Consider the following 21,891-nt stretch of genomic DNA (forward strand, 5'->3'; position numbering starts at 1 on the left):
ATTTGCAAACACCTAGAGATAATAAGGTGATAAATAACAGTCAGCGTGGATTTGTCAAGAACAAATAATGTCAAACCAACCTAACAGCTTTCTTTGACAGGATAAAAAGTCTTGTGGATAACGGGGAAGCGGTAGATGTGGTATATCTGGACTTTAGTAAGGCTTCTGATACAGTCTCACATGACCTTCTCATAAACAAACTAGAGAAATACAACCTAGATGGAGCTACTATAAGGTGGGTGCATAACTGGTTGGAAAACCATTCCCAGACAGTAGTTATCAGTGGTTCACAGTCAAGCTGGAAGGGCACTGAGTGGGGCCCCACAGGGATCAGTTCTGGGTCTGGTTCTGTTCAACATCTTCATCAACGATTTAGATAATGGCACAGAGAGTACACTTATAAAGTCTGTGGACGACACCAAGCTGGGAGTGGTTGCAAGTGCTTTGGAGGACAGGATTAAAATTCAAAATGATCTGGACAAACGGTCTGAAGTAAATAGATGAAAGTCAATCACAACAAATGCAAAGTATTCCACTTAGGAAGGAACAATCAGTTGCACACATACAAAATGGGAAATGATTGACTAGGAAGGAGTATTGCAGAAAGGAATCTGGGGGTCCTGGTGGATCACAAGCTAAATATGAGTCAACAGTGTAACACTGTTGCAAAAAAAACAAACATCATTCTGGAATGTATTAGCAGGAGTGTTGTAAGCAAGACAAAAGACAGTTACTCACCTTTGTAACTGTTGTTCTTCGAGATGTGTTGCTCATATCCATTCCAATTAGATGTGTGCATGCCGTGTGCATGGCCATCGGAGAATTTTTACCCTAGCAACACCTGGTGGGTCGGCTGTGAAGCCCCCTGGAGTGGCACCTTCATGGCACTGGATATATACCCTGGCCGATCCAGCGTCCCCTCAGTTCCTTCTTGATGGCTACTCCGACAGAGGGGAAGGAGGGTGGATTTGGAATGAATATGAGCAACACATCTTGAAGAACAACAGTTACAAAGGTGAGTAACCGTCTTTTCTTCTTTGAGTGCTTGCTCATATCGATTCCAATTAGGTGACTCCCAACCCTTACCTAGGCTGTGGGGTCGGAGTGAAGTACCATGGATTGTAGGATCGCCCTACCAAATGCTGCATCGTCTCTGGCCTAACGATGGCATAGTGTGATGCAAACGTATGCACTGAAGACTAAGTAGCAGCTCTGCAGATCTCCTGGATTGGCACCAGGGCCAGGAAGGCTGCCGATGAGGCCTGAGCCCTTGTTGAGTGAGCGGTGAGATGGGGGTTCAGGACCCCGGTCAGATCATAGCAAGCATGAATACATGACGTGATCCAAGAAGAGATCCGCTGGGAGGAGACTGGAAGACTTTTCATCCGGTCTGCTACCACGATGAAGAACTGCGTCATTTTCCTGAACGGCTTCGTACATTCAATGTAGAAGGCAAGAGCCCTACGAACATCGAGGGAGTGAAGCCATTGTTCCTGACTATTGGCATGAGGTTTTGGGTAGAAAACCAGGAGGAAGATGTCCTGGTTGATATGAAAAGTCGATACCGCCTAGGGAAGAAAGGCAGGGTGAGGTCGTAGCTGCACCTTATTCTTATGGAAGATCATGTAAGTTGGTTCCGATGTAAGAGCCTTGAGCTCAGAGACACGCTTCGCCAAAGTGATAGCCATGAGGAAAGCTGTTTTCCAAGAGAGGTACAAGAAAGAACATGTGGCCAAGGGCTCAAACGGGGGTCTTCTAAGTCTGGAGAGGACCAGGTTAAGGTCCCACGTGGGTACAGGCTGTCATACCTGCGGATATAGACAATCCAGGCCCTTGAGGAATCTACCAACCATGGGGTCGGCGAACACAGATCGGCCATTCACTCCCGAGTGGAAAGCTGAGCTGGCCGCCAGGAGAACTCTAATGGATGATATCGCCAGACCCTACTGTTTCACGTTCAGGAGATAGTCCAGAATGAGAGGCACAGACACTTGGAGGGGAAGTGTGTCGTGGTGAGAGCACCAGCATGAGAATCGCTTCCATTTAGCCATATACGTAGCCCGAGTGGAAGGTTTCCTGCTGCCCAACAGGATCTGTTGTACCAAACGAGAACAGAGGAGTTCAGAGTGGCTCAGCCATGAAGCATCCACGCCATGAGGTGGAGGGACCGCAGGTCGGGGTGACGGAGGCGGCCTGATCCTGCGTGATCAGGTCCGGAAAGAGAGGCAGCGGAATCGGGGCGTGCACCAAGATCTCCAATAGCATGGTGTACCAATGCTGTCTGGGCCACGCCGGGGCGACCAGAATCAGTCGTGATCTGTCCCTGCGCGTCTTGAGCAGGACCTTGTTTACGAGGGGAAACGGTGAGAAGGCTTAGAACAATCAGCTCATCCATGGGAGTAGGAAAGCATCTGTGAGAGAGTCTGGGGAGTGACCTTGGAGGGAGCAAAACGCCTGGCATTTCCGATTGCTGCGTGAGGCAAACAGGTTGATCTGGGGAAACCCCCACTTTAGGAAGATGGAGTGGATGACATCCGGACGGAGTGACCACTTGTGGGCGTGGAAGGATCTGCTGAGGCAGTCCGCCAACGTGTTCTGGAGCCCTGGGAGAAAAGATGCTACCAGGTGAAAGGAGTGGGCTATGCAGAACTCCCACAGTTGAATAGCCTCCTGATAGAGGGGGGGAGGAACGAGCCTCCCCTTGCTTGTTGATGTAGAACATGGCCGTGGTGTTGTCTGTGAGGACCGCCACACAATGACCATGCAGCCGCTCTTGAAAGGCTTGACAAGCTAGATGTACTGCTATCAGTTCCCATATGTTGATGTGGAGAGAGAGTTTGGACAGGGCCCACAGACCCTGTGTCTGATTGTCCCCGAGATGGGCGCACCATCCCAGGGCTGACGCATCCGTAACAAGGGACAAGGAGGGCTGAGGGGTGTGGAAGGGGACTCCTTCGCATACCGCCTCTGGGTCTAGCCACCAGTGGAGGGTGGTCAGGACCCTCTCCGGGACGGTGACCACCAGGTTCAGGCTGTCTTAACCTAGGTGATAGACCGATGCCAGCCAGGCTTGAAGTGGGCGAATCCTTAGTCAGGCATGCCTGGTGACGTATGTGCAGGAAGCCATGTGTCCTAGAAGACTCAAGCACGTTCTTGCCATCGAGGTTGGGAAGGTTTGAAGGCTCCGGATGAGGCCCGACAAAGCTTGGAAACGAGCGTCCAGCAGGAGGGCTCGAGCGTGTGCAGAGTCCAGGACCGCCCCGATGAATTCTATCCTGAGTCGGTTCTAGCGTCGACTTCGCCACATTGAGAAGGAGGCCTAATCGACCAAACGTGTCCATGACAAACTGAATGTGGGACTGCACCTGCTCTTTGATGCGCCCTTGGATGAGCCGGTTGTCAAGATACGGGCATACCTGAATTCGTCAACGATAGAGGAAGGCTGTCACTACTGCCATACACTTGGTCAACACCCTGGGGGCGTAGAGAGGCCGAACAGAAGGACCGTAAACTGATAGTGTTTGCGGTTGACCACAAAGCGGAGGAAGCGTCTGTGTGCTTGATGGATCACTATGTGGAAACACGCATCCTTCGTGTCGAGGGCGGCGTACCAGTCTCCAGGGAAGGAATAATGGTGCCCAAGGAGACCATGCAGAACTTCAACTTTACCATGAATTTGTTGAGTCCGCCTAGGTCCAGGATAGGCCGAAGCCCGCCTTTTGCCTTGGGGATTAGGAAGTAACGGGGTTAAAACCCCTGCCCCTTAGCTCCTTTGGAACCTCCTCGATCACCCCCATGGCAAGGAGCGACTGCACCTCCCGGATAAGGAGTTGCTCGTGAGAAGGGTCCCTGAAGAGGGACGGGGAGGGATGGTGGGAGGGCGGGGAGAACGAAAATTGGAGAGAGTATCCCCTTTCCACTGTGCGAAAAACCCAACGGTCTGTGCTTATGAGGGACCAGGCATGGTGGAAACGGATAAATTCCATATTGTACTGGCCGTGGTTTGAATGATCCGGATAAGTGGTAAGCCACCCTGGAAGGAGCCTCTGCGGACAAAATGTCAACCACAGGGTCCTCCACCTTGACTACCTCCTCTTCTTGCAGGTTCATATTCCGCGCCACTCTTCGCAAGAGTTCTTAGTGGGCGCGGAGGTCTTTGGGGGTGGGGGCGATATAGTGATCTCTGCCACAGCCTCATCGGGTGAAGATGAGGAGGATGCCACAGGAAGTAGAGGATCATATGGGGCCTCTTGCTGAGCTGTGTCCCTCTGGTCCGGTCCCACAACCTCAGTGTCCGGGCCGGAAGCTGGAGTTGGGGGAAGAGGAGCTGGCGCCTGTAAGGACGACGCTCTGGACCTGGGTCTCGAGGACGATGACCGGCGTCGGGACCAGGATCTACTCCTGGATGACGACCGGCGGATGGAGCGGTGTCGAGAACGGTGCTGGTAGTCAGAGCGGTGCCATGAGTCCGACCGGTGTCGCGATGGAGAGAGGTGCCGGGACTGCGAGCGGTGCCGGAACTGTGAACGGCATCAGGAGCGGGAACAGTACAGAGAGTGGGAACGGTGCTGAGAACGGGAACGGTGCCGCACCTCGACCGACGGTGCTGGCGGGGGAATAAGAGCCGGTTTGCCCCTGGATGGTGCCACGCGGATAGGTGACGGTGCCTTGGTCTGTTGAGGGGATGCCGACACAGTCATGCAATCAGATCCCTTGCCGCTGCAAAGGTATCTGGTGTAGATGGCAACTGTACCTCAACCACGCTGTGAGGCAGGGAGACCAGTCGCACCGGACTCAACGGCTCCGTCCCCAGTGCCGGAGTCAACAGTGCCGAGGCCATCACCTGTGTCCCCAGGTGCTCTGCTGGGGGACGAGGTTCTGCAGGTGGATCCAGAAGGGGTGGACGTGGGCCAACCTTTTCCGGCTTCCAGTGCCACTTCTGGCCGGGCGAGTGAGAGCAGTGCCGGACTGCAGAAGTTGATTGCAGTGCCGGGGAACATCTGTGCCGCGGCTCTCTATCAGAGTCCGAGCGCGGTACCATTCCTGTCGCTGAAACCGGGGCGCTGTGTAGCGAAGCACTCGGCACTGGGTCTTGCCGCGACGCTGGAGGCTGAGGACTAAGAGCTGTCTCAAATGAAAGTCTCACTCCTTCTTAGTCTGGGGGGTGAAAGCTCTTGCAAATCCTACACTTCTCTGCCTAGTGAGATTCCCCAGACACTTCAGGCAAGAGTCGTGGGGGTCGCTCGTTGGCGTGGGCTTGGAGCAAGATCTGCAGGGCTTAAAGCCCAGAGCTAAACCCCTTCTCCCCCACTAATACCAACTACTATACTATAACTAGAACTACAACTATTAAAATCTATAACACTATTATAACAACAAACTATTAACAAACTGTAGGGAAATGCTAGGGAGAGTGGAGAGTAGCAAAGCCAAGCTCCACAGTTCCAACGACCGTCACGGGCAGTAAGAAGGAACTGAGGGGGCGCTGGGTCGGCCGGGATATATATCCAGTGCCATGAAGGTGCCACTCCAGGGGGCTCCACGGCCGACCCACCGGGTGTTGCTAGGGTAAAAATTCTCCGATGGCCATGCACGCAGCACGCACACACCTAATTGGAATTGATATGAGCAAGCACTTGAAGAAGAAAATGTAATTCTTCTGCTCTACTCTGTGCTGATTAGGCTTCAAATGGAGTACTGTGTCCAGTTTGGGGTGCCACATTTCAGGAAAGATGTGGACAATTTTGGAGAAAATCCAGAGAAGAGCAACAAAAATGATTAAAGGTCTAGAAATCATGACCTATTAGGGAAGATTTAAAAAAATGGGTTTGTTTAGTCTGGAGAAGGGAAGACTGTATTTTTCAAATACATTAAAGGTTGTTACAAGAAGGAGGGAGAAAAATTGTTGTCCTTAACGTCTGAGGATAGGACAAGAAGCAATGGGCTTAAATTGCAGCAAGGAAGGTTTAGGTTGGACATTAGGAAAAACTTCCTAACTGTCAGGGTAGTTAAGCACTGGAATAAATTGCCATGGGAGGTTATGGAATCTCCATTGTTGGAGATTTTTAAGAGCAGGGTTAAACAAATACATGTCAGGGATGGTCTAGATCAGTGTTTCCCAAAGTTGGGACGCCGCTTGTGTAGGGAAAGCCCCTGGCGGGCAGGGCCGGTTTGTTTACCTGCCACGTCCGCAGGTTCAGCTGATCACGGCTCCCACTGGCCGTGGTTCGCTGCTCCAGGCCAATGGGGGCTGCGGGAAGCGGCGTGGGCCCAGGGATGTACTGGCTGCTGCTTCCCGCAGCCCCCATTGGCCTGGAGCGGCGAACCGTGACCAGTGGAAGCCGCGATCGGCCGAACCTGTGGACGGGGCAGGTAAACAAACCGGCCCGGCCCGCCAGGGGCTTTCCCTACGCAAGCGGCGTCCCAACCTCGGGAAACATTGGTCTAGATAATACTTAGTCCTGCCATGACTACAGGGGACTGAACTAGATGACCTCTCAAAGTCCCTTCCAGTCCTATGATTCAATAACAAATGTTATTTTGAATAACGTTTCACAACTAATGAATTGTAAAAAAAACAAACTAAAAACACATCCCTGTGTGTTCAGATCAAATTGAGTGTAGTTTTCCCTTACATCGCCACTATATAATCAGGTGACATGACTTCAAATCAAATAGCCGTCACTGTTGTTCCAATGATCTAGCTGTTGCGTATTTTGAGGAAAAATATTGTTTAGAACAATTACATCAACATGTGGAATTGGGAAAAATTCTTCCGCCATAAGAAGGACAAATGAACATTTCCTGTTTCTCCTCTTTAGTACATGTTGTCTTTTCAGACAACAATAGGCTGGCATTTGTTCAATACACACTAAGAAAAACCCTGCCCCTTGAAGGCTGGGCTGACTCAGCCTCAAAATGCTGTGATCTAAATTACTGTGCGGACAGTGGACAAGGTTCAAACAACAGACACATCCATTTCTTCAACCTTTGATGTTTCTTAACCTTTGAGTGGCCTTTGTATTTAATGTTTATATTTATATGTCCATTGTTTAGGTCACTGTTTTATTCGCTGGCTTACACCTGAACAGATTAGAAAAATATTTCCATTGTTTATTACACAGAATTGTGACAAGAAAAAGAATGAGCCAGCAGTTCCTTGCAAAATACCGTTTAACACAATCCACTGCAAATCTACCATGTTTGTTACTTATCAGACAGCACTACACTAAAACCAAATATTTAGAGAGGCAACAAGTGCTCACTTGAGGGGTAGGAATAATTTTATACTAGTTATTAAACACATATTAATTCTAGTGCAGTGTCTCACAAAAAGTACTCCTAGTCGGTGAAATGATAAAACCTTCAGATGCAGTATTCTAAGGATGCATTATTTAATTAATAATACTGTAGTAAAAGTAAATGAAAGTAGGAATTGGATATTTAAGTTAGATTCCTATTGGGTAGGTGTCATCAATATAATATGTTACAAGAAATTAAATAAAAAGATGACTAATTTTCTAATTCAGGAACAAATTCTACTCCCAGTTACACCAGAGTAAATCTGGAATAGCTATTGGCTTCAGATGATGTATTCCACATTTACATCAATATAACTGCAAGCAGAATAAATCCCTTAGTCTTTCAAGGCTTCAGAGTTACACAGTTCAAGGTTATTTCACAAATATTTAGAACAAGTATGGCATGCTGATATGTCACCCACCAACTTGATGACCTAGATGCAGAGCTAATGTTGCCTTTCTTCTGGAAACTGTATCATACATTGATTAGGGAATCCCAGACGTCATAAGCTGAGTTCTGGGAACTCGTGATATTCAGCTGCATGGCTGGCTAGAACAGGTAACTTCTTTACAATTTTTTTTAAAATTCAGCCCTAAGCATTTTTTTCTTTTCAAACATTTATGGATGATTTTTTGATGCTACTGAAAGTGAGGGACAAATAAGCTTTGGCTAGAGGACGCACAGAGAGAGTGACCACCGTGCAAGCTTCTCCTCTACTAACAACTCCTATTTCCTGACCTGCAACACCCATGCTATTCTAGTCCTAGATTTTTCTCAGGAAAAGACTACCAATCATATGTTGATGGAGCAAGTCCCGCTGTTCTCTGGCACTGCTCTTTACTGAGCCCTTGGATTTGTGTGTGAAAACCTGGCAGGGATTTAATAAAGGAGCTTGCAGCTGAATGAAATCCTCCACCATTGCTATTAGTTAATCACAAGGGAACCCAAAGTCAGCATGGTTTTTGTATAAGCCATTCTGTCATGAGGAGGGGATACTGGAGCTTCATAGACAACTCCTGTCCCTACGGATCCAGAGAGTCCATTCCCCATGTATATCTCAGACTGCAATATGCAGAAAGGCTTTGCCCCCTCTCAACTCTATTCTACCTGTGTGGAGCAGCCTCCCCACCACAACTGGTTTTACATATTTCTTAGTCGTTAAGGACTAAATTCTGCCACCCTTATTCAGCTGTGTAGTCCACTGAAATGAATGCGAGTACATATGGAATAAAGTCTTGCACAACATGAGGAAGGATAGCAGAATCTAGTCCATACTGGCGAATATCAGTAGAAAGAGTAAAGAGTTTCAAACCAAAAGAATCTTTAAAATGTGACAACTATACACTGTTGTGAGGATTTTCAGTGTTGCCTAAGGGAGTTAGGTCTCTACTTTTTAAAATGCAGTACTTAAATTTGGCAATACATCCTCAAGTAGCTTATTGCTATGATGGTGATTTGATACCCAGTATCAAGTTGAAGGTTGTTTATTTGCAAATTGTTAGCATCTAAAATCGAGCTATTGGCCACAACATCAGTCACAAACAGATCTGGTAGGAAGACAACTGACCATGTGGGGAAATTATTTTAAAGTTGTGTTTTTTTCTTTTTTGTTTGTTTTGTTTTTTTCTGGTCTAAGACTAATTTTGACATTTGGATTTGTTGAAAGGGTCTGGAAAAATCATGTTTTTTGGGTGAAGGGGGTTACTCTAAAACAGATGTCTTAAATGTACTGCATACACACTCACCTGATTAACATGTGGGGTTATCTTACAATCTTCCTTTAGTTGCTCCAAATGATTAATGAGAAAATTACTTACACCAATAGACCGACATATACCTAACGAAAGAAAAAGGAAATAAAGTAAGGCATTGTACAGTACTATAGAAGCAGAAAAAGTGCTCTACAAAGTCTACGTTTGGGGAGGTGGGGAACAACTTAAAAATGTAACTTCTGAGGGGACAAAATGATTATACACTAACATCTCAATAACAGAATACTGCAGAGAGTGACAGACAAACCAATATTGAAATCCAGTTTGACAGCATTATCTGAAAGCATGGTACTATCAGAGTTCTATTACAAAAGTGTTTTATAATCTAAACACACAGGAGGCTCCCCAGTGTATAAAAACTCCAGGCTAAATTCTGGGAAAGACTAATGTAGTATAAGCAAACAACAATTGGACTTCACCAGAATGAAAGGAAGGAAATGGTGTTCTTAGCAGCTTGCCAAAACTAAAGAAAAGTGGAACATTTGTAGAAGACTAATAGGGAATGAGTAATAAAACACAAGGACACACAATCTAAACAAACTGCCCACTACTTATATTTAAGGTAGATTGATACTATAACAAACATTTATATACAATTCAGTATAAAAATCTGCACTTAAAGATGAAATGTATGAAAATGTCAGGAAACACAAAGGATTGAGTAGAGTGCTGGCATTAACACTGGATTTCTTGGCTTCTGTTAGTGTACATTTTAAATATATTAACAGAATTTAAAACGAGAATTTAAAACGTGTGCGCAAATTCAGTGCTGACTGACAACCCTGGGGAGTCACATGTCCTCTTTTACCCATGGAAATGGGATGGCACACTTCCCAACACTACCCTGCAACAACCCTGACCAGTCCTGCGGGGGCCTGACCAGTACTGGGGGTGGGGTGAGGGAGGGTGGGGGGATCAATCTGTGGTGTCTCTGTTGAGACTGTTAATACAGGATGTCAATTGCGGTGATGGTTTTTGTGATGTAGACTGGGCTAAAACCACCAGCTGCCTTTCAAACAGGTCACTGATTAGCAGGGTGGATTTGATTTAAATCAAATTGATTTAAAGCATGCTTTAAATCATACTTTAAATCACTAGTCAGGAAGACTCGATTTAATCATGGATTTCTACATAAAAGTGCATTGTTGTTGGTTGTTATAACCTTAATACGTATTCTTCACAACTCAGAGGTAGATGTAGGTTTCATTTTTAGAAGGCACACACTACACATTTTTAAAGTGATTTATTTTGAAAACGTTTCAGATTCGTTTTACAGCTAGATCAGAAAATGAATGATTGTTTGGTTATTTCATTTACCAAAGGTAATTGAAGCAGATATTTATGAAGTCATTGGGAGGTAAACTATCTCCAATTCAACAGGTTAATCATTAATATTTGGAGGATTTTCTTCCCATGCTGTACTAGGAGGAGAACATCACCAGACAGACATTTAAATTGTTTTAACTATGTCTCACCTCTATATATTAATTAATTAAATAAACAACATTTTTGCTGTTGACAAGCATGTTATCTCTGAAGACACAAATCCATAGTTTGAGAACTGCAAAACTAAGCATCTCTGATGATATCTTCTAGACTGAGCACTGAGTCCCATTGGGTAGATAGAAAGATTAACCTACATAATTTATACAGAAGTTCCTGTAACCCTATAAAATTGGGTCCCTAATCCATGACCTATTGGAACTCATTTATAAAACTTTTCTTAAACATTACATGAATATATTGTCTCATACTATTCCATGATGAGATCTCTTTGAGCTATAATGTATCTTAATTAAAACTATCTTTAGATTAATTTTTTTGGTAAAATGCTTTTTGAGGAAAAAACTTGATTTAAATAAAAAAAATCTGATTTTTTAAATTTAAAAAAAAAATTATTTTTATCCACCCTGCTGATTAGCCATCAGATGTTAGCACTTTCACTCGTTAGTGACCTGAGTGGATTAGAGCTGGCAACCTTAGAGCTTAAGTTTCTATGAACCTTTTACCAATTCCTGAGCCTTCCAGTTCTTCTAATGTTTGCATTTCTCTTTTCACATTTGTGTGAATTTGGAATTTATTAAACGAACTTCTTTAACCCTTTAGGGCTAGGTCAGTAATGACTAAAAGTCATTACTATCCGTCAGCTCTTTAATGGGGTATCTGAAGTTAACTGCATCCAGTTCTTTGTAGACTGGGATTTATATAACAAAACACATCACCACAAATAGCTTCTTCACTGGTAGTTGGAGAGACCAAGGGCTGAATGTGTGAAGAGAGTTTTCCTTTCACCTCCAAGTCTGTGTGGAGGCTGTTGAAATCTCCGACATAGACAGCTGGGTGTGGCAAGATTGGTACAAAATTTTGGTTCCAGCTGACGCTTGGAGGCTTGTAAACATTCGCCAGCCAGCAACCGCCAACCTGGATGGTGTCACAGAATTCAGTAGACGTCAGCTGAATGGCATCTGCAATATCGAACTGAACGTATGTGGCTTGGCCGTGCTTCGGGTGTGCCACACAGCACAACAGGTCGAAGCTGTCAATACTGTAACGCCCAGCTTCGGCAGTTGCCATGTGTGTCTCTTGCAAGCAAATGATCTCGATAGTATGTCAATGAGCAAGAATTCCAAGTAAATCATGCTTGGCAGCCAACAAACCCTCCACATTAAGCTGTAATACGCATAGAGCTAGACCAATGACCCAGAAGTCACCAGGCTGCACATTGGGGTTGTCGGTGATGATGGTGCCTGGATTTGTTGAGCTAGTGCTTGCAGAATTCGACTCGCTGGTTGGATCATTAGCTTCCCTGACTGCTGTCAGGTACTGGTGGGTGGCGTGACGAAGACACTGATCCATTGCCTGCTAATGAAGGTATCACGGGTCCTGCTACCTTGAGTCACAGGCTTCGCTGAACTGTTCCTCCGTGATAGGCAGTTCAGAGTCCATATGGGGGAGAAGACGAGTGCTTGGAGACAATAGAGCAATGGATTACCCCAAGGCTCTGTGCTTTCTCCAACCCTGTTCAACTTTTACATCAATGGCCTACCAACAATGGAGTCATGAAAGTTCATTTACGCAGATGGCATCTGTTGCAGTACCCAGGCCCGGACATTTCACAAGCTTGATGTCACCTTAAACCGAGACATGACAAAGTTAGCTGACTACTGTAAGACTTGACACCTCCAGCCAAGCATCATAAAAACAGTCTCCAGTTTGTTCCCTCTTCATCATGCCAGCACAACCCAAGAACTGAATGTTTATCTGAATGGTCAGAAAATGAAGCATGAAGTAGAACCGGCCTATCTAGGTGTGACCTTAGCATGCACACTGAGTTACCATGCCCACCTGAAGAAGACAGCAGCTAAACTTAAGACGCGCAATGATCTTCTTAGCAAACTGGCAGGTTCGTCAGGGGATGTTCGTGCTCCAACTTTGTGGATGTCAGCTCTTGCCACCTCGTATTCGGTGGTGGAGTATTGTGCACCAGTTTGGAGTTGATTGTCACACACCAAACTGGTGGATACACAGTTACATGCCGCCATGCATATCATCTCTGGCACCCTGTGTCCGACTGCACTCCCATGGCTTCCAGTTCTGAGCAATATTACTCCTCCTCATATCAGACGAGAGGTTGCCACTGGCAAGTTACTGGAGAAAGTACGCGCCAACTCAAGCCTGCCGCTGCACTATGACCTGTTTAAACCACTAGCTGCACGTTTGCCATCATGTTGCCCATTATGTTCTTATCCGCCACACCAGGATGTTAGGGCGGAAACACTCTGGCGAGAGGAATGGATATCTGCTATAATCCCCAACCAGTCCCTCATCGCTGACCCCACAATTTGCCCGCCTGGTTTTTACCTGCCCCGTCGTCAGTGGTCCCTATTGAACAGATTCTGGAGCGGGCAAGGTCTCTGTGCAGCCAGCCAGTACCGCTCGGGCCTTCTTGACAGCCCTTTGTGCATCTGCGGCGCAACACAGACAATGATGCACATTGTCGATGAAAGCCTGCTGACTAGGTTCAGCGGTGGCCTAGAAGAACTGCATCATACCACTGAAGATGCCATCGCTTGGCTAGACGACTATGCACACACTAAATAACCAACCTCGGAGTCAGGCACATTGCCGGGCTCACACTGCCATTACCCTGGATGGGCCTGCCCTGTGAATAAACAAAGGACTCCAATCACTACTTCTATTAAGCCAGCATCTCTTCTGAGCGCTATCTTCATTTCAAAAGAAGAAAGAAAAGAAAACAAAAGCTATTCTGATCTCTACAGAAAATACTTCATCAGGCAATTTCACACAACTGAAATTAAGGTAATTACTGACTAATGGCCTGATTTTACAGCCACTCCATGTTGGAGCTGCCATTGTCTTGACTTCAGAGGGAGTTGTGCATGTGGAACAGCCATGGAATTGACCCCCAAAGAGGTATACTTGCCACTCAGTGCACATATATAGCTCTCATTAATACTAATGGGATTCAGGGATACATTCAAGGAAGAATTTACCTTGATTTAGAATTTAAAATAAAGTTAATGGAAATGTGTGAGGAAATTTTGCTATGTAGCTATCTCATTTTACACACACACACACGCACACACACACACACACAAATTGTACATTTTAAATACCAAAAAATCATAATCCACAAGCAGACTAAAAGTCTGACTGATTTTGAGTTACATGACTACAATAAATTATCCGGAATTAGTATATCCATTACTTTATTTTGTTAAAACAAATCCAGTTACATACTACTATGCTGAAATTTCGTATATCCCTGTAAACCCCTGTAAAATGGGCTATGTAGTGGAAATACTAATACTTCTTTAACCATACACAAACTCTGCAATTATGTAGCTTTTACATATTCAAGTAGGACAAGTGGATACACTGTAAAGCAGTAAAACTGTATACTTTATTTTTTCTAATATGGTTTTGTTTTCAGCTAGACTGCTAGATAGCTCTCATTTAGAGAAATGATCATCTGCTCAAGATGTGTAACATTAATTAGGTTATGACCCACACCACAGCAGTTTGCATAATTTGTATTTAATCTGCCAGAAGGGATCAATCCCTAGCTTTAGACCTCTGGTGACAAACAATCCTGAAGCACCAATACCAATAAATCATTATGCCAAAGAAGTCTGAAGAATATTTATAGTTTAAACACAAAGGGGACACCAAAATATTATACACTATTGTTGTCTGTGAAGGATTTAAAAACCTTTATTTTGTGGTTTCTCTTTTGCAAATGAAAGCCTTTATTTGAAGCTATAGTACAACAAAACATAGTACCATAAAAGTAAAAAATGAAAAAGACTTGTGAGATCCTCTAGTTCATGCCCAGAACAAACTCCCAGGATTTTTCACTGGTGTATATTTTCAAGTGTTTGGTCGACTCCAATTTAAAATATCTCAAGCGATAAAAATTTTACAACTTCCCTTGGAAGGTTGTTCCAGTCTCTTCAACTTCACTGCTAGAGAGATTTTCCTAGATCTCGTCAAGACTCCTCAGTTTGATTAAGCTTTGCCCTTAGTTACAATTGACTAGCCCCACTGAAGTCAACAGGGTTGCACAAGTATATTTATTTACAGAATTTAACAGAATTTAACCCTTCCAGTGAAACATCTCAAGGTAGGCAACAGAGCTGGTCAAACCTTTTCTGATGGAAACCTCTGATTAAACAAAAAAGTTTGGTGGAACATATCACTTTCATGAAAATTGTTGACAGGAAATTATTGAAATGCTTCATTTCAATAAGAGCAAAATGTGTTGTTTCAATATATTCAGAAAGTTTTGTTTTAACTTTTATGTTTTATACATATAATGAAAGTCAAAACATTGACATTATTATACGGTAAATCATAACAAAAATCAAAACAATGAGGTGAAAAGAAACAATCTGATATCAAAACGAAGTTCTACTATAAAAATTAAACATTTCAAAAGGGCATTTCAATGTTTCTGAAACAAAATATTTCAGAATTTGTGCTTAGTGGTTAATTGTGACTTTTTGTTCTGATTCCAAATGAAAACAAATTTCAAAATATTGGAATTTCCCATGGAATGGAAATTCCAAGTTTTGACTAGCTTGAGTAGGCAATCAGCACGGGAATCTGGCTCAGAGAAGACAGCAGTTATACCAACCCATCAATCGCTCAAATCCTGCAAAGACATATGCAATATCTTATATAAAGTTACTCACATGCTTAAGTCTTTGCAGGATCAGGTCCTAATCATGAAGGATCAGGTGGGAAATGATGGATCGAAAATCAAGGGGTGGTCAATCCATGGTCTGAGAGACCACTGGTTGGGGCTATGTGTAGCCAGAAGAGGTGGGAAGGTACCACCTCAATACAAGAAGGACAAAAGAAACTAGTGAGAAACTAAGGTGTTTGACAATTATTAATACTTTCAGTTCCTCAAAATGTTCAGAGCCAGATCATAGGCCTTACTTCCAGCTGCTATGTACTGCTCAGGCGTGTCCTAAAGGTGGAGCTGGGGATTCTGTTGGCATAGGGGAATACCCAGATAATTTTGCTGGCTCTATAGCACCTGTCCCTATGCTGGCATAATGGAAAAGTCATAGTAGAGTACGGGGAAAGGGAGTAGGGGAATGGGCAGAGCCAGAGTACATTCGGTTCCAGCCACTCCTTGCTAATGAAAAGCAACAGAGGGTCCTGTGGCACCTTTAAGACTAACAGAAGTATTGGAGTATAAGCTTTCGTGGGTGAATGACGCGTCTGATGAAGTGGGCATTCACCCACGAAAGCTTATGCTCCCAATACTTCTGTTAGTCTTAAAGGTGCCACAGGACCCTCTGTTGCTTTTTACGGATTCAGACTAACATGGCTACTCCTCTGTTCTTTGCTAGTGGAGACAGAAAGGTGGCTTAGGACTTGTCTACACTTACACACTACAACAGCACAGCTGCCCCGCTGCTGCAGCACCACTGTAGAGCTTCAGTGTAGACACTGCCCTTGCCAATGGGAGGGATTCTCCCATTGGTCAAGCAATCCAGGTCCTCAAGTGGTGGTAACTAGGTTGACGGAAATATTCTTCGGTCGACCTAACACATCTATACAGGAACTTAAGTCCGCTTAACCACATCGGTCAGTATTGTGGACTTTTTCACACCCCTGAGTGATGTAGTTCTAGTGTTGATCAGGCGTTCGATAAATGTAGCTGAGAACTGAGGCCATATTAAAAAAACAAACAAAATCACACTTCAAATAAATGTATTTTCCAATAATTTTTTATCATTAAGGTTCAAACATTATGTATCTATGTTTAATCTCAACCCATTTAAAAATGCATGGTAACGCTTTATATGTTTAAAATAAACATGCTTCCTTCTCCATAAAACAGAATCAATGTCAGCAGTTCAGCATTCACGAACAACATCTACAGTAAAAGAGCAATGTGTGCATGCAATGGAGAGAGGGAAATATTGTCACGGACACAGATTGCAGCTGCAAGTTTCCAAAGGGCTGCTCTACAAAAACAATGAATTATAAAGGAAAAGAAGCTTTTTATATTATGGGGCCAAATCCTATGATCTTTACTCAGGCAAAATGCCCACTGATTTCAAAGGGAGTTTTATGTGATTAAGGATCAAGGAAAAAACTAAGTAAAAAATGTCGGTAAATCATGTTCCTACATGAAAATATCTGCACTGGGACCAATGATATACTCTCAGGCCTTGTTTAGACTGTGGAAAAGGTGCTTTTTTCAGCCTAGTTACCACCTTAACTTGATTGAAAATCCCACTTGAAACCAATTTAGACATTTAGCACCATGTTAGTAGTTGGAGTTAAAACCTAGGTTTTCCTGTAGTCTTCAGCTTTACCAGTTTAGCATGTGCTAAAGTACAACTGCTTTGTTCTGAGTAGAGTTTTAGAAAGTGCTTCTTAGGTCCAGTTATATAGCACAATCTAAACACAAACCTTTACATTGTGTTGACGAAGCCACAGAATTTATACTCCAGTAGGGGAAGGACTAGCCCACATGTTAAGCAGATTTTGAGAATCCACCAGGGACCCTGGCTCATCTACATAGAAGCTCTGTGACTCCCCACTGGTTCTGGGCTCACCTGAGTTGTTCCCCCTTCCTTGGCAACATGGCTTCAATGGCCTAACGGAAAATGTAACAATAATGCCTCTTGTACACATATTAAAAAGTGACTAATGAATGTACAATGGAAAAATGAAAATATTTATCCTGCCTCGCAAAATGGTCATGAAATGTTATAAGAGCAGTTACAAAACATACTGCCCTTCATAATGATGACTGATGATAATGAAGAAACTAATGCTAATGAATACTTTACTCACCCATCGGGAAAAAAAATCCTTATCCCAAGCAAATGTGTGAGTAATCTTGCTAGACTATATTAGTCCCATCTGCCATGAGGCAATACATCAAGCTAACAGACTGGCTACATAATGTATCAGTATATTAAGCTTAACACACTTTTCCAGACAGCCTAAAAAGCTGATAGTGTTTTCCTTTACTTAACAGAAAACCGTTTGAGGAAAAGCTTCTTACAAGATCAAAACTCTACAGAGTAAGATGGGCACTGTTAATCTTACCACAATAATCTATAAAAACGCTGTTTTGGCACTACAGCATTGTTTTAGTACAATAGAGCGCCTTATCTTTTTTAAACACTCCTATAGGTTTTTATCAGACCCCTGAAACCTTTTGATATATTAACTGTACAAGGTTCGATCAAAATGTTTTTGAAAGCACTTATGTAATATATTGTGACAGAACTAGATGCTACTTTTGTGGTGCCAAGTCCCCAATGTGCTTTAGCCTGTCAGAAAAGGTCAGAAGTCCACTCCATGTGGAATGGTGTCCATTCCATTATGTTGTCTCTGGCTAATGCCACAGAATAAAAACACAAATGAATTCACTTTTCACATGAGACTAACTGCAATAAGTGTGATTTTATTAAAGAAGGATACACAGGCTCAAATTCTGTGTTCCTTACTCCCATGAAGGCCCTATTGAAGTCAATGGGATTATTCACAGAAAGCACTCTGAGTTTGGTCCAAAATGGCATGCAACACAAAACTCTAGGGGATGTTTCGGGGAAGCCTCTGGTGAGTAACTCTTCCCATAGAGACAACTTTCCCTTCTGCTCCTACTTGTAGTTGTCATTCCCTTCTCCATGAAACACATTGATCACCCTATGAAAGAAACAGACATAAACACACCACCATGAAAGACATGTTCCCTCCACATTCTTTCCTGAATCTGTGCACCCTGAACACCTCAGGTGAAATGCCCAGGACCCCAACTCAGACTCAGTGAGACACCTTCCCATGAATAAAGCCCCTGGGTCTTACACCCATCTTCCCATGCATGCTCCTCTCCCTGTGAATCATAAGGAAAGACCCTTTTAACCTGATCCCCCACTGAAGAAACAGAAACTGAGGAGAAACTCCCATGTCCTGACTTCCCCTTGACACCAATGAAGTGGGAGCATCTCCCATCTGATCAAGTTCCGCCCAATCCTCATGGAAAAGTAGAAGTTATGGGGAGGTGGGGTAGAGCCTCTTCCAGTATGATTCTGCTTGTCCTCTGATAAGTAGCAATGAATCCTTTTGCAGATATTAGATCAGGGCTACACAAAACAGACATTAAAGCTACCAGATATTATCGCATTTCCATGTGGCTTCCCCAGCCCCACTTAGACAAGGATATTGCTGATTCTTGGGGTATTTGGTGAAGAGCTTGAACTGGATAGTGCACATCTGGATGAGATCATCCAGCTGCTGCTCAGCCACCAGAAGGTCATAGAGTTTCTTCTCCAGCACCTGGTACTTACTTGGGTTCCCCAAACCCTGACTGGCTGCCCAGCCACTGGAGAAATCTAGGGGATTAGGGGTGTGAGCTGTACAAAAACAGGACTCTTACACTATTTCTAACCTGGGTTTGTGTTCATCTGCAGAGTCTACACATCAGGCCAGATGCAAAAAGGACAGCCACACTTGTCCCTGATCCATTCTAGGCTCTTACAAAACCTAGTACACAGCTTGCCAAATATTATCCAGCCATGACTTGTTAATTGAAAAAAGGCCAGGCATCCCATCAGTGATTAAGCTGTGAATAGTAACTGCCTCATTTGCAACCACCTATAGCTCTAATCCATAAGACATAGGCTAGGATTGCAGTTTACCATTGCTCTTGATTAAGGGGTTAAGTCCTCTGCTGAGATGAGGGAGGTAGTAGTAGTCTATCATCAAGCCTGTCTGACCACTGGCATTCTTAAGTCTTGTTTTCCTATGGCAAGCATGGCATAATTTTGAGTGCTCAGATTCCCTCAAGATGGTCTATTCCTTGGACCACCACATACTGACCATCAATAATAACCTTCTTCAGCACTGCAGTGTAGCCCTCAATCAAAGCTGAAGTCCTGAATACTTCTGAAGAAAGAGGGGCTTTGTTTGGTGGTGGGGTGTGTGTATGTATATTTATAATATAGATTCCACAGCTAAATGAGTGTTAAGAGAATCACAGGAGGAAATCTATGTTCTGATTAGGTCTTTTATTTCAATGCATTTTGGGTCCAAACATTATCCCCATATCACCCCACCAGTACCACTACAGATTGCCTCATTGCAACTATTTCCCAATAAATTTGCAGGGTATACATCTGCATATGTTCTGAAGGTTACTTCTTTGAGAGTGACACAGGTTTGGTCACAGAGACCCCCTTGGGACTGTCACTTGACGTGCTGGAATTACCTCTGAGCCCATTTTCCCTGCCAGCTTGGGACACCAGAGCCCTGCCTTGTTGAGCCAGACACACTAGCCTGCGGCAACACAGCCCCAGGTCTGGTCCATGCCCCCAGATTTTAACCAAAAACTGCTCAGCAGATCGCCTATCTTCAGCACCCAGACACCCAGTTCCCAATGGCATCCAAACCCCAAATAAATCCATTTTACTCTGTATAAAGTTATACAGAGTAAACTCATAAATTGTCCGCCCTCTATAACGCTGATAGAGAGATATGCACAGCTGTTTGCTCCCCCAGGTATTAATCACTTACTCTGGATTAATTAATAAACAAAAGTGATTTTATTGAGCATAAAAAGTAGGATTTAAATGGTTCCAAGTAATAACAGACAGAACAAAGTAAGTCACAAAGCAAAATAAAGCAAAAACATGCAAGTCTAAGCCTAATACATTAAGAAACTGATTACAGGTAAAAGCTCACTTTCAGAGATGTTTCAATAAGCTTCTTTCACAGACGAGACTCCTTCCTAGTCTGGGCCCAATCCTTTCCCCGGTATAATCCTTGTTAGTTCCAGCAGACATTTTAGGTGGAAACTAGGGGGTTTCTCATGACTTGCAGCCCCCTTTGTTCTGTTCCACCCCCTTTTATAGCTTTGGCACAAGACAGGAATCTTTTGTCTCTCTGGGTCCCCATCCCTCCTTCTAAATGAAAAAGCACCAGCTTTAAGATGGATTCCAGTATCAGGTGACATGTTCACATGTCCTGTGAGACCCCAGCCTCCATTCTTCCAGGGCTGGCCCGCACGTACCCAGGAAGGTTTGCAAGTAAACAGAGCCATTTACAGGTCATTGATTCTGAAGCACCCTTAATGGCTTCCACTTAATATGTTTACATTAGTAATACAAGTTTAAATCTTCTTCTCCTAACTCCAGACATAGAAATGATAAATGCAAACAAATGGGATGAAAACACGCAGTAGATCATAAGCTTTGTAATGAGACCTTACAAGAGACCTTTTGCATAAAGCATATTCCAGTTACATCATATTCACACTCACAAGCATATTTCCATAAACATTATGGAATGCAACGTCACAGAGAGGAAGGATGAGCTTTTGGTTAAAGTACAGTAACTCCTCACTTAACGTTGTAGTTATATTCCTGAAAAATGCTACTTCAAGCGAAATGATGTTAAACGAATCCAATTTCCCAATAAGAATTAATGTAAATGGGGGGAGGGTGTTAGGTTCCAGGGAAATTTTTTTCGCCAGACAAAAGACTATATATATATATATATATATATATATATATATACACACACACACACACAAACACACACACACACACACACAGTATAAGGAGTTACTGTACTATGTTGGGACTCAGATCCAAGGTGAACTCTTGGCTCTGCCATATACTGCCTAGGGTGACCTAGGCAAGTTACTTCATCTCTCTGGGTCAGCACCTCAGCTGGTATAAGTTGGTGTAACCGAAATGATGTCAATGGAACAATACTGAGTTACACCAGTTGAGGATTTGGCCCTCTGTCCTTCAGTTCCCCCTCTGTAAAATGGGGATGATAATACTTCCTTTCTCCCAACTTTTGTTTGTTTTGTTTAGTTAGATAAAGTTCTTCAGAGCAGGGACTTTCTCTTTCTCTGTGTTTGTTCAGTGATTAGTACTATGGGGCTCCAATCTTGGGTGCAAACCTCTAGATACTACTGTAATACAAATGATAAATTATAATAATCCTTCATGTAGGTTTACTGTAAGTGAGCTCAATAAAAAAAAATAATTTAACATTTGTCAGAAAGGGGATTCACATGAAAGTGTACATAAACAGGATATTGCAATAAATCATTAAACAGAGAGGGCTAAGGGCTCATTTTTGCATTTAGAATTCACCTTAAAAACCACACTCTAGATTCATACTACAATGAGCCATATATATATTATGTCAGTTGCTTATTTTGTTCACATTGCAGTTTATTAAAGGCAAATTTCCAATCATTAACTGTAAAAAAATGTGGTTGTTATATTGTCTTTCCTGTATATCACCA

The 21,891-nt window shown here is 43.6% G+C and overlaps 1 protein-coding gene across 3 annotated transcripts in view; it reads right to left on the bottom strand.

Annotated features, from left to right (window-relative positions):
• The window catches only part of LOC128841837 (uncharacterized oxidoreductase ZK1290.5-like), an 84,358-nt gene that overhangs the window by 12,744 nt on the left and 49,723 nt on the right, over positions 1 to 21,891 (bottom strand). For all 3 annotated transcript variants that reach the window (XM_054037303.1, XM_054037304.1, XM_054037305.1), the window contains exon 4: positions 9,048 to 9,139. In XM_054037303.1, coding sequence (XP_053893278.1) covers positions 9,048 to 9,139 — 92 coding nt within the window. The remainder of the gene's footprint in view (positions 1 to 9,047; positions 9,140 to 21,891) is intronic.

The sequence above is a fragment of the Malaclemys terrapin genome, chromosome 8, assembly GCF_027887155.1.
Source record: "Malaclemys terrapin pileata isolate rMalTer1 chromosome 8, rMalTer1.hap1, whole genome shotgun sequence".
NCBI classification, from domain to species: Eukaryota; Metazoa; Chordata; order Testudines; family Emydidae; genus Malaclemys; species Malaclemys terrapin.